This window comes from Papio anubis, chromosome 17, assembly GCF_008728515.1.
Source record: "Papio anubis isolate 15944 chromosome 17, Panubis1.0, whole genome shotgun sequence".
NCBI lineage: Eukaryota > Metazoa > Chordata > Mammalia > Primates > Cercopithecidae > Papio > Papio anubis.
The window spans coordinates 45,529,807-45,543,266 of NC_044992.1; the positions used below are offsets into that span (position 1 = coordinate 45,529,807).

Here is a 13,460-nt window from a genome sequence, read left to right on the forward strand (position 1 = left end):
AGTAGAAGGACCTGGCCTGGGAGTTACGTGCCTAGCTGGCAATGTGGCTCAGTGGTTAGAAGCACAGACTCTGGAGTCAGACAGTCCTAGGTTTGAGTTCTGGCTCCACCATTTAGTAGTTTAGGACACTGGGCAAGTTACTTAACCACTTTCTGATCCTCAGCTTCCTCATCTGTAAAATGGGGATATCAGTAAATCTGTGGGGTGCTATAATAAATAAAACAGATATCCTTTAAGGTCTTTGGAGAGCCTAAAGCAAGCAGAAGGAAATAAAGAGAGGAGCAGAAATCCATGACATTGAAAACAGTTGGAAAAAAGCAATGAAACCAAAAGCTAGTTCTTTGAAAAAAAAATGAAATTGATAAACCTCTAGCCAGAGTGACAGAATAAAAAGAAAGATGGCACAGATTATCAATATCAGAGATGAAAGAGGGACATCACTACAGACCCCTAAGTTATTTATTTATTTATTTTTTGAGACAGAGTCTCGCTCTGTCACCCAGGCTGGAGTGTAGTGGCACCATCTCGGCTCACTGCAAGCTCCCGCCTCCCTGGTTCACACCATTCTCCTGCCTCAGCCTCCCGAGTAGCTGGGACTACAGGCACGCACCATCATGTCCGGCTAATTTTTTGTATTTTTAGTAGAGACGGGATTTCACCAGGTTAGCCAAGATGGTCTCGATCTCCTGACCTCGTGATCCGCCCGCCTTGGCCTCCCAAAGTGCTGGGATTACAGGCGTGAGCCACTGCGCCCGGCTACAGACCTCTATATTATTGAATTTATGGGCATAAAGTTGCCCATAAATTGAATAACTTCGATGAAATAGACCAATTCTTTGAAAGATTCAGACTGCCAAAACTCACTTAAGAAAAAAATAGATAACCTGAATAGTCCTATACCTCCTAAGGAAATTGAATATGTAATTTAAAACCCCCCAACAATGAAAACTTCAGGACCAGATGGTTTCACTGTTAAATTCTACCAAATATTTAAGGAATTTTTAAAATTTTTAAACAATTTACTTTAATAATTTAAAAATATTCTGAATAGAAAATAGTATAATTTTAAATATTCATATATTTAAATAGTTGAATTATTTAAATGTTATTCAAACAGTTATTTAAGAAATAATACCAATTCTCCACTATCTCTTTTGGAAGCTAAAAGAGGGTGCCTGGGCACCATGGTTTACGCCTGTAATCCCAGTACTTTGGGAGGCTGAGGCCGGATCTTGAGATCAAGAGTTAAAGACCAGCCTGGCCAACATGGTGAAACCCCGTCTCTACTAAAAACATGAAAAGAATTAGCTGGGCGTGGTGGCATGCACCTGTAATCCCAGCTACTCAGGAGGCTGAGGCGGGATAATTGCTCGAACCTGGGAAGAGGAGGTTGCAGTGAGCCGAGATCGTGCCACCTCACTCCAGCCTGGGCGACAGAGCGAGACGCCGTCTCAAAAAAAGAAAGGAAAATAGAAGAGGAAGAAACACTTTCCAACTAACGTATGAGGCCAGCATTACCCTGATACCAAAACCTGACAATGCTTTTGAAAAAGATAGGGCTAATACATCTACTCTATATCAGTACTGTGCTGGGTACTGAAAATATAAATAATGAGCCAAACAGATAGGTTCCTGCCCTCACGAAGCTTATCTTCTAGTGAGAGACAGACACTAAGCTAATGAACAAATAGACTTATCTGTGTGGCAGGTTTGGAGGCACAGTGGAGGCAGAAACCAGACGGAATGAGCTAATAAACTGAGGGAGGGAAGAGAGCATGCATAGACCACTCTTGTGAGAAGTCCAACTGTGAAGAGATATTTACAGAACAAAAATGGGAAAATATGTGGCTTGAGGGAAGCTTTCATTAAAAGATGAAAGCAGCCAGGCATGGTGGCTCACACCTGTAATCCCAACACATTTGGAGGCCGAGGCAGGAGGATCCCTTGAGCCCAGGGGTCCGAGACCAGCCTGGACAACATAGTGAGACCTCAACTCTACAAAAAATGCAAAAATTAACCAGGCATGGTGGGGCATGCCTGTAGTCCCAGCTACTTGGGAGGCTGAGGCAGGAGGATCATTTGAGCCTGGGAGGAGGTTGAGGCTGCAGTGATGAGCCATGATCATGCCACTGCACTCCAGCCTGGGCAACAGAGCAAGACCCTGTCTCAAAAACAAACAAAAAAAGATGAAAGCACATATTTACTTGCCAACGGGAATGATCCAGGTGAGAGAGAGAGAGACAGAGAGAGAGAAGAAGAGCTGGACCCAGAGCCCATGAAGCAGCAGCAGCCTGTGCTCCTAGCAGATGCATCCCTGGGTGTAGTAGGAAGAGAGGGAGGTGGCAGGGGGCACACTAGCAGGCAGTGTTGGCAGCAGGTCGTTGGGGTCACCCCCAGCTGATGGCTCTTTCCTCAGTGAAGTGGAAGGTGAGGACCTCTGCTAGGCGTGAAGGTGTCACGGAAAGTCTGAGCAGAGTGAAGGAAGTCTGAGACAGGTCCCATGAAGCAAGGCACATTTCCTGAAGGGGCTGAGGAGGTGCAGCCCCTTCTCAAGAGCCAGCACTTTGCCCAGCAGTCATGCCCCGCCCCTTTGGGCCTGGCTTCTCCATACTCCCCGGAGAGCCCCTTCTGAGCCCCTTCTGGCCAAAAGATGTCCTCATTTGCTTCCTGTGACCCCACCCTGTTTCCAGTGGTCTCAACACTGACCTCCCCAGAGCTCACAAGCCACCGCCTCCTTGAAGCCACCTGGCTTGAAATTCCTTCCTCCGGAGACTGCTTCCCAGTTACTGCTTCCCAGTCTGGGTCTGCCTGACTCCTGCATTAGCCTGGGAACTCCTGCAGGAGGCCTTCTTCTCAATCACAGGGCCTTGAACAATAGAACGTGCTTTTCAGAGAGTACTTCTTTACTGTAAACTGACTCGGAGACTTCACTGTGACCTAGTGAGTTCATCACAATCACTAGTGTGAGATGAAAGAGGAGGGAGTGCACATTTACTGAGCACCTACTAGGTGCCAGCCAGTACGCAGAGAACTTTTCACAAACATTGGTTTCATTTCATTTTTATGAAAGACCCTTGAGTTTTGTACCATCCCCATTTTACAGATGGGGAAACCAAGGCTCACAGAACTTAAGTAACTAGAAGTTTGGCCATATTCTTGGGCCTCAGGGAGGGGAGCTGGTTAGGTGGCCTCCTTCCTTGGTGGTGCTCTGGCATCTGAGTTCTAATCCTCTGCTCTCAGGCTCTGAGTGTTTCTTGATTTTCTGGCACAGGGACTGGCTCTCTCCTGAGCCTGAGCTGAGACCAACCAGCCAAGCCTCTAAGAAACGAAGGCACGGACCAGGCTGCCGGTCTATTAAGTACAGCGATATATAACTGTTGCAGGACAGGGATGTTCAGTTGTGTGTGCCGCAGTGGTCTCAGTCTCATCTACTGGGGAGACCAGGAATCGGAGTCAGGGAAGCAGGAGGCACCAGGCATCTGAGAGCCTGCAGCCTCCTGTCCCGGCTGTAGGGAAGGGGCTGCCTCTGGCACCAGGGCCTGGCCTCCCGCTGGGCTGTGAGCTCTGTGGGTGGGCACAAACCCTGCAAGTGCTGGACTCTCACGACTGCCAGCCTCTGTGTCTTTCGCCTGACTCTAAAACCCAGGTCAGTGATGGTCAAACTGTGTTCCCTGGAGCCACCATGGGGTCATGACCACCAACAGGTGTATGAGAGGACCAAGCGTGCAGGGATCCAAGCTCCCACAGCTTCCATCTGAGCCACTCTTGGTTCTGTCTCACACCGTTGGGTTTCTAGGGAGGATTCGATTTAGACAGGGTGCTCCCGAGCTCATCAAAAACCATTGTTCTAGATGTGACAGCCCTGTCTCTAGACTCTCCCGGCTGTGTCCAGGACACCCAGGCAGTATCGGTGCCCCAAGTCACAGCCACATTCTGATCCTGCCTCCCTGTGTGGATGGTTTAGGCTATCCTGGGTAGGAGTGTGGGCAGGCACACATGGCAGTCTCTCAGCTCCACGGCGGGTGGAGTGGAGCTGTTCAGTACTCAGAAGGCTCCCTTATCATCTTTGTTTTTTTTTTTTTTTTTTTTTTTTTTTGAGACAGGTCTTGGTCTGTCACCCAGGCTGGAATGCAGTGGCCCGAACACAGCTCACTGCAGCCTCTAACTCCTGTGTTCAAGTGATCCTCCTGCCTCAACCTCCTTAGTAGCTGGGACTACAGGCACACACCACCACTCTTGCCTAATTTTTTTGTATTTTTTGTGGAAATGGGGTCTTGCTTCTTTGCACAGGCTGTTCTTGAATTCCTGGCTTCAATGGATCCTCCTGCCTCGGCCTCCCAAAGTGCTGAGACTACAGGCATGAGCCACTGCACCCCACTCTCCTTATCATCTTAATTCCAAGTTCTTGGGGAAGGGGACCACTTTTGTCTTCTCTGGTGGTCCCTTGCCTACTGCTTAGCTTTCTTTACGGCCTGCAATAACCCCTGAGCATCCTACTGTACAGGGAGAAGTCTAGCTCCTGACCAGGCTCAGTCTGATTTCCCCAGCCCTGCCTTATTCAAGTTCCTCAAATTCCTTGACCCCAACCCTTGCTCCATAAGAAACCTCTCCATGACCCTGACCCTGAGGGGGAATTGACCGTGAACATTTTTGCATTGACAACAGATACTGGAATGCAGGGATTCCCCATCTACTTCAGGCCCCTTCAAGAATCAGAGGAGGCCAAGCATGGTGGCTCATGCCTGTAATCCCAGCACTTTGGGAGGCCAGGGTGGGGAGATCACTTGAGGTCAGGAATTCGAGACCAGTCCGGCCAACATGGCGAAACCCCATCTCTACTAAAAATGCAAAATTAGCTGGGGGTGGTGTTGCACGCCTGTAATCCCAGCTACTCGGAAGGCTGAGGCAGGAGAATCGCTTGAACTGGGGAGGCAGAAGTTGCAGTGAGCCAAGATTGCACCATTGCACTCCCAGCCTGGGCAATAGAGCGAGACTCTGTCTCAAAAAAAAAAAAAAAAAAAAAAAAAAAAAAAAAAAAAAAAAAAAAAGAAAAGAGGGAAGTTATGCACTCTTGCTCCAGAAAGACACCTATCTATACAAATCCTGTGGCAAGTTCAAGTTTATGGACCCCTAAAGCCTACCCAGGGACTCCAGCTAAGAGCGCCTTCTCCAGAGTATTCCTGCTGGTAATTAGCTTGTTTGGCAGAAGGTGGCAGTCCAGTCATCATCAATAATGCCTTTAGTCATCGCTGATTCCTAAGTTTAAAGTATTCAACAATATGAGTAGTTACAATTTATTGAGCATTTGCTGTGTTACTGTGCTCAGAATTTAATCCTCACAAATGCCCTGAGTTAGAGATAGAATTGTCCTTATTTTGCAGTTGAGGAAACAGAGGCCAGAAGTGCTTCTGTAACTTGCCCCAGGTCTCACAACCAGCAAGTCGCCTGCTCCAGAGCCTCTATCTCTGAGACAGAACCTGTTAGGAGATGAGGCCTGCCCTGGGTGACCCTGCCCGGCTGTGAGATCAGAGCTTGAGGGCAGGGTGGGTATAAAGTCAGCTCAGGCTGCTGTAACAAAATGCCATAGCTAGGTGCCTCAGACAACAGAAATTGATTTTTCTCAGAGCTCTACAGGTTAAAAGTCCAAGATCACGGTGCCAGTGTGGCTCATTTCTGGTGAGGGTTCCCTGCCTGTCTTGTCTTGTAGACGGTAGATGGCCACCTTCTCACACTGTGTCCTTACAAGGCAAGGCAGAGAGAAAAGAGCGCGAGTGACTGAGAGAGCCCAAGCCCTCTGGTGTCCCTTCTAATAAGGGCACCAATCCCATCAAAAGGTCCCACCTTCACCTAAACCTAATTATCTCTCAAAGGCTCCACCTCCAAACTGGGGTTAGGGCTTCCACATGTGAGTTTGGGAGGTACACAATGTAGTCCATAGCAGTGAGTGAAAGCAGTTGATGACTGGCTGGCAGAACTGGGCTCATTTCTGTCTGGGTCTCTGAGCACTGCACTGGCCAGGTTTGTAAGTCACTCCACAGCCATGTGCCTGACACCTGGCAGATGCCTGGTGTGTGCCAAATGAATACACTGGACAAAATAAAAAAAGGTTGTGGGTGCGGTGGCTGATGCCTGTAATCCCAGCACTTTGGAAAGCCAAGGTGGGAGGATCACTTGAGGTCAGGAGTTTAAGACCAGCCTGGCCAACATAGTGAAACCCCATCTCTACTAAAAATACAAAAATTAGCCAGGTGTGGTGGTGCGTGCCTGTAATCCCAGCTACTTGAGAGGCTGAGTGATGAGAATTGCTTGAACCTGGGAAGCAGAGGTTGCAGTGAACCGAGATTGCGCCACCTGCACTCCAGCCTGGGTGACAGAGGGAGACTCTGTCTCAAAATAATAATAACAACAATAATAATAATAATAATGCTGTAGCCTGGTGCAAGGGTACCCTGTAAGCTCTGCATGGAGCCCCTGCCAGCACATGCACACCTCTGTTGACAGGCACCACTATCATAAGATTGCTGTGACAGGGAGAAAGTTCATTATAGTGACCTACATCAGGTCCTTGTCACTTCCTTCCATTGCTCCTGCTGGCCCCCTGCTTTCCTGCAGTATATCCCGGATTAACTCCCTGCTCTCTCTGTGAATCTGCTGACCTCTGCATTCCTTGGAAGAGAACTCAGTCTGACCTTGTTGCTTCTGGAACCAGCTGGGATGAGACGGTACTTTGATCAGATGATCCTAGCGGCCTCGTAAGTCTCTCAGAGAGCACTGGCCAGGAAAGAAAGCATATGCCCTAGGCTAATCCTAGCAGTGCAACCACATTGCACAACTCCAGGGGGTGCCTTCTGGAGTTGTGCATTGTGGACAACCATGGCCCAGGAGCCACATGCCTGTGACTCCTGAGTCCCTGACATGCTCTGGTTTTCTCAGAACTAATTAATGTGAGAGAGAGGACAGTAGCTGCAGTGGTCACAAGAGGCATCTGGGTCTCCATTCATTATTACACCATGGCTGAAACAAGAGGTGGTCTGTGAGGAGCAGCTGAAGGACAGCGTGACCTTGTCATGTCATTCCAGCCCAAGATAGGAACCAGTCCCAGCATCTGCTTCTACAAGACTTCCTGTGTTAAGGGTACTCCACTCACCAATTGTTAGTTCATTTAATGTTTATTGAACACCTGTTATGTGCCATGCAGAAACAACCAAGTCACTGCCTTTGCTCTCAAGGAGCTCAGAGTTCAATGAGGCTGATGTGAGAAGAGCGAGGAGCACAGTGAGATGACAGGAACATAGAGAAGTGATCTCCCATCTCAGGCAAAGGGAGGGCTGGGAGGTTGCTGTACAGAGGAAGCCATGTTTGAGCTGGGCCTTGTAGGGTGAGTAGGAGCTCATCCAGCAAATAGGGCAGGGGGACATTAAGGGCTGGCAGCAATGTAACAGTGTAGGTCACATCAAAGGAAGGGTTGGTAGTGCTGTATTTCCACGTGAGGGCTGTGTTGGGGTTGGGGGCAGGGCAGGGCAGTGGGCTGGGAAAGTTGGGGCTAGGTTGTGAAGAGCCCCATGTGCTGAACTGGGGAACGTGTGCTTTATCCTGGTGGGTGCTGGGGCATGCAAGCTTCTGAGCAAAGTTGGGTGAGGATCAGATTCCTGCTTCAGAATGGTGGCTCTGGAGGGGGGACCTGGGCTGGGGCAAGGGTGGAGGCGGGGAAACCCTATTAGGAGGGGCAGGAGGGCCCAAGAGAGGGCAGAATGAGGGCCTGCCGGAGGAGGACAAGGAGGGGGAGGAGGAGGAGGGGGGGAGGAGGAGGAGGAGGAGGAGTTGGAGTTGTTGTTGTTGGCTTTGGGAGCCATTTCAGAAGAATCCAGGACTTGGTTGTGGGTGGAGGGGAGAGGGAGGGGTCAAAAGACCGGCCCTAAGGTGAGGAATGTGAATGGAGGCAGTTTGGGGCGGGGGTAGGTAGGATGCTGTGGTTCCGGATAGGTGAGTTTTAAGAGCCTACAGACACCAGGTAGAAGTGGATTCTCAATGGGAAGAAGAGTCCCGGAGCTCAAGAGAGTGTTGTGTTAGACAGGGAGGTCTGGATAGCAGTGCTACTTGGGAATGGTATTTTCTAGGGAATACAAACAGAGAAGGCAAAGGGGCCAAGAACAGAGTCCTGGGAACACTGAGTCTTAGTGGGGAAGCGGTGGGCAAGAAGAGCCTCCCACGAGGCAGAGGAGAGGCCAGAAGGGCGGATGAAAACCAGCTTCCAGAAGGCCATGGCCGGCAGCATGGACCCTCCTGGGAAAGTGTGAAAGGCCAAGACCCCAAAACACCACAGGGTGTAGCAGTGAGGGCTGGTTCAGGTGAGAACAGCGGCATGAAGTTGCCCAACTTAGGGTTGGAAATCAGTTTGAGGGCGGCTCCAATCCAAACCATGACACCACCATACGCGATCTTTCAGCCACTTGCAGGGGCAGAGCTGGCGGCGGGATTGACCTGGGATTGGGGATTGGCGGGGTGGGGGTAGCGGGTGAACTTGGGCGGGTTACCCTGGAGAGGCCTGTAGATGCTGGTCAGGTGGGAAGGCAGGTTTCCAGGTGGCGGCAGGTGGAGAGGTGGGGACTTGTGGTCAGAGAGCGCCCCTGCCGGGGATCTGGGGATCAGCATTCAGGAAGCTCTGGTGGTGACACCCCAGGAGCGTGTGTGAAACGGACTCAGGCTGCCAAGCTTTATTCACTGTGGAGAGACTATCATCACCAGAGCCATGTCTAAAGGATTTAGCCAGGGCTGCATACGGAAAACAGAATGGAAGGGGGCTTTGGCAGACCAGCCCAGCCCACAGGAAAGAGCTGAGAGCCTGGATTTGGGCCAGCGGGAGTGCTGAGCCGGCTGCAGGATGGGGCGCGGGGTTAGTCTCTGGACAGAAGGGGCACGGGGCTGCAGGAGGAGTGTTTTATGATGCAACCGTGGGTGCTGGCCTTGGCTGGGCCCTGTGGCGACTGGGTGCCGTGGCGTGGAGGCGGATAGGGAAAAGAGCGGGGTCGGCAGGGCACCGAGTCCGGGCGCACCCCCGCATCCTGACTTGTCTCCCGCACAGGGTTCGTGGGCCCCCAAGAAGGAGCCGTACGCCCGGGAGATGCTGGCGATCTCCTTCATCTCGGCGGTCAACCGCAAGCGCAAGAAGCGGCGGGAGGCGCGGGGGCTGGGCAGCAGCACCGACGATGACTCGGAGCAGGAGGCGCACAAGCCTGGGGCAGGGGCCACAGCGCCGGGGGCTCAGGAGCGGCCGCAGGGGCCGCTGCCTGGCGCCGTCGCCCCCGAGGCCCCCGGACGCCTCAGCCCCCCGGCGGCGCCGGAGGAGCGGCCGGCCGCGGACACGCGCTCCATTGTTTCGGGCTACTCCACCCTGTCCACCATGGACCGCAGCGTGTGCTCGGGCGCCAGCGGTCGGCGGGCAGGCGCGGGGGACGAGGCGGACGACGAGCGCAGCGAGCTGAGTCACGTGGAGACGGACACTGAGGGCGCGGCGGGCGCGGGGCCTGGGGGACGCTTGACGCGCCGGCCGTCCTTCAGCTCGCACCACCTCATGCCCTGCGACACCCTGGCGCGCCGCCGCCTGGCCCGGGGCCGCCCAGACGGCGAGGGCGCGAGCCGGGGCGGTCCCCGCGTCCCGGAGCCGCCCGGCTCGGCGTCGTCCAGCAGCCAGGAGTCGTTGCGGCCCCCGGCGGCGGCGCTGGCCTCGCGGCCCTCGCGCATGGAGGCGCTGCGGCTGCGGCTTCGCGGCACGGCAGACGACATGCTCGCCGTGCGCCTGCGGCGGCCGCTGTCACCCGAGACCCGGAGGCGCCGGAGCAGCTGGCGCCGCCACACGGTGGTGGTGCAGAGCCCGCTGACCGACCTCAACTTCAACGAGTGGAAGGAGCTGGGCGGAGGGGGACCCCCGGAGCCTGCGGGCGCGCGGGCGCACAGTGACAACAAGGACTCCGGACTCAGCAGCCTGGAATCCACCAAGGCGCGGGCCCCGTCGTCCGCGGCCTCGCTGCCGCCTGCGCCCGGGGACCAGGGGGCCCTGCAGAGCCAGCCCTCGCGCCGCTCGGCCGCCTCCCGCCTGCATCAGTGTCTGTGATCCCCACCTCCCGCGCCGGTCGGGCCCCACCCCTCCCCAGAGCCCCTTGGGATCCAGGAGGCTCCTCCAGCCTGCACCTCCCCTTCTGTGGCCCCTGGGTGCACGGTGGGGGTGGAGGGCGCAGCAGGCCGAGTCCCTAGTTGGTGTGCTGGAACTGGCAGGGGGCGGGCAGAGGAGAAGGCTGGAACTGGACTCAGAGTGAATGGAAGAGGGTTCCAGAGGTAATGAGCGGGAGCGGAGAGGGCGTGAGCTGCTGGGGTCTGTGTCCCTGCGCACATGCGCCTGATGGGTCCTTCTGAGCCTTTCTGTGGCTGCACTTGGGGACCCTTGTGGACCATGGCGTGTGACTAGGGAACCCCCAAGTTTCAGACTAAAGGAAAGATCCTGGGTGATGCTGGCTTTTTGCTTCTTTCCTCTGCCCTCCCACCTCAGCTTGTAAGTGGGGATGTGTGTTTGTCTGGGGGGAGGAGGTGTAGGATGCGTATGTCCACGGAGGGAGGGGTTTGTGTGTGCGAGTGTGTGCAGTCATTGTCCCAAGGTGTTTCCAGTAGCGACTTCTGTCCCCCTACCCTCACCCTGGTCCCCACTTCGCCCCCCAGGGCTCCCTGCCTTTGGTGCACACAGGATCCTACCCCACCCCCTTGTCAGAGCTGGAGAAGGGGATTGGGGCCACTCCAAGGAAGCAGGACTGAAACCCTCACCAGGGTTACTCCCCAACATCCTTTTGCCTGAGTCACCCCCTAAGCGCTTTAACCACGGGCAGCTGCCTGTTCCCCAGACAGTTTTGGGGGTTCCAGGGTCCCCCTTTCTGGTACCTCCCTCACCCCTCTTTTTCTTCTTCCATCTGTGCCTGTTCCTTCCACAGCCCAGGCACATAGAAGCCCACCTTCTTCCCCTTAGGAGGGGGCATAGTCAACACCCCTGGTGTCTCTGTCACTCACACACTGATTTATGGGGTCTGAGCTGGGCTGTTCCTGCAGGATGGACAGGACCCAGCGCCCTCTTCTCCCCACAGGTTGTAAATAGATTTCCAATCACCAGGCCAGCCCCCACACACCCTCACTCATTCCAGGGAAGCCCAGGTAGGTGGTGAACCCGCTGCCACGTCTATCAGTCCTCTTGTTTTATGCAAAGATTTACTGTAAAGTAGATTTCTTTCCCTCCCTCCCCCATCCTTTTATTGTAAATATTGTCTCTAAATGTGTAACATATTATAAAGAATTTATAAGGATTTTTAAAGATGTTTTGCTCATTTACAAAAGTGTTGTAACAGTGTTGGACAAAGCCTTCCACCCCACGTCCGCATGGCTCCTTTCACTGTGTCCTTGACACACCTCTCTGGCAACAACTAAAATTTCCTGCTTCTGAAAAGTCCTGTCTTAAAAGTACAGTCTATATCTTGGAAATAAATGGCCTTCCTCAAGGCACCAGTCAGCCGTCTCACTTGTTTTGGAGGGAGAGGGCCAGAGTGGGGCTGGGAGACAGGCGAGGTACCTGGCCCAGGGAAGGAGGGCGATGGGGACTGGACCAAGCGGTGGCAGGGCGGAGGCAAACTTCTTCCTGGTGACCTTTTTGTAAGTGTCCTGGGGGACTGGTCAATGATACAGGGACAGATATGAGTTGGAAGAGTGGGTGGCCCTCATTGCTGTGGGAGGTTTCCAGGCACCTGCTCTCTATTCCTACAGAGCCCAGGCAGCTGCACAGGCACCTTCTCAGGCCTACCTGGAGCTTCACAATGGTTCCAGCAGTCTTGCCCCACAGACAGGAGGCCTGGGCCAGCTGTCCTAGGCACTCCAGGCTCAGATGATATTGCAAAAGGACAGAATGGGTTTTGCCCATTGTCCCCCTTTTTTTTTGAGACGGAGTCTTGCTCTGTCGCCTAGGCTGGAGTGCAGTGGCCCAATCTCGGCTCACTGCAAGCTCCGTCTCCCAGATTCACGCCATTCTGCCTCAGCCTCCCGAACAGCTGGGACTACAGGTGTCTGCCACCACACCGGCTAATTTTTTGTACTTTTAGTAGAGATGGGGTTTCACCGTGTTAGCTAAGATGGTCTTGATCTCCTGACTTCGTGATCCGCCCACCTCGGCCTCCCAAAGTGCTGGGATTACAGGCTTGAGCCACCGCACCCAGCCCCATTGTCCTCTTAACATGTGTAAGCTTACAACATGGGTTGGGCGTCCTTCTGTGCGGGCGGTGGCTTTGTAGTTGCCCCAGCCAGTTTACAGGCTGCCTCTGCTAAGCCTTGCAGCCTTCTGTAGGAAGGCCAAGTGACAGTCGTTAAAGGGAATCTAGGGAGGGTTGGGGTGGTGGCTCATGCCTGTAATCCCAGCACTTTGGGAGGCCAAGGCGGGAGCCCAGGAATTCAAGACCAGCCTGGGGCCGGGCGCGGTGGCTCAAGCCTGTAATCCCAGCACTTTGGGAGGCCGAGACGGGCGGATCACGAGGTCAGGAGATCGAGACCATCCTGGCTAACAAGGTGAAACCCCGTCTCTACTAAAAAATACAAAAAACTAGCCGGGCGAAGTGGCGGGCGCCTGTGGTCCCAGCTACTCGGGAGGCTGAGGCAGGAGAATGGCGTGAACCCGGGAGGCGGAGCTTGCAGTGAGCTGAGATCCGGCCACCACACTCCAGCCTGGGCGACAGAGCCAGACTCAGTCTCAAAAAAAAACCCGCCTAAAAGACCAGCCTGGGCAACATAGTATAGTCCCTCCTCCTCCTCTGTTAAATATATATATATTTAAATCTGTATATATATAAAGATCATCTAGGGAGGAGCTCAGGAGCTGGGAAGAGCTCAGTTGCTCACTGAATCCTATGCCCCACCCTCCAAAGTTGTTTCTGTTGGGCAAATGAGCTTATAGCATTGTAGGCTCTGCACCAGCTGCAAGGGCTTTACACATCTTGTGGGTTTTTTTTTTTTTTTGAGACGGAGTTTTGCTCTTGTTGCCCAGGCTGGATCTAGGTACACTGCAACCTCCACCTCTCAGGTTCAAGTGATTCTGGTGCCTCAGCCTCCTGAGTAGCTGGGATTACGGGCATGTGCCACCACACCAGGCTAATTTTGTATTTTTAGTAGAGACAGGATTTCTCCATGTTAGTCAAGTTGGTCTGGAACTCCCGACCTCAGGTGATCCACACGCCTCAGCCTCCCAAAGTGCTGGGATTACAGGCATGAGCCACCACGCCCGGCCATCACCTCTTAAATCAGTCCTCCAACACTCTTGAGCATACCACCATTGTTTTCTGCATTTTATTTTATTTTATTTTATTTTTATTTTATTTATTTTTTTTTTGAGACGGAGTCTCGCTCTGTCACCCAGGCTGGAGTGCAGTGGCCGGATCTCAGCT

General features: G+C 53.4%; 1 protein-coding gene across 5 annotated transcripts in view; it reads left to right on the forward strand.

The window, feature by feature from the left end:
• Window positions 1-11,541, forward strand: part of ARHGAP23 (Rho GTPase activating protein 23) — a 95,361-nt gene extending 83,820 nt beyond the window's left edge. For 4 of the 5 annotated variants that reach the window (XM_009190459.4, XM_003912901.5, XM_017950696.3 and 1 more), the window contains one exon: window positions 9,083-11,541. In XM_009190459.4, the coding sequence (XP_009188723.2) occupies window positions 9,083-10,111 (1,029 nt within the window). In that variant the 3' untranslated portion in view covers window positions 10,112-11,541. The remainder of the gene's footprint in view (window positions 1-9,082) is intronic. The other variant, XM_009190462.4, reaches the window with a different exon arrangement.
• Window positions 11,542-13,460: the final 1,919 nt, after the last annotated feature.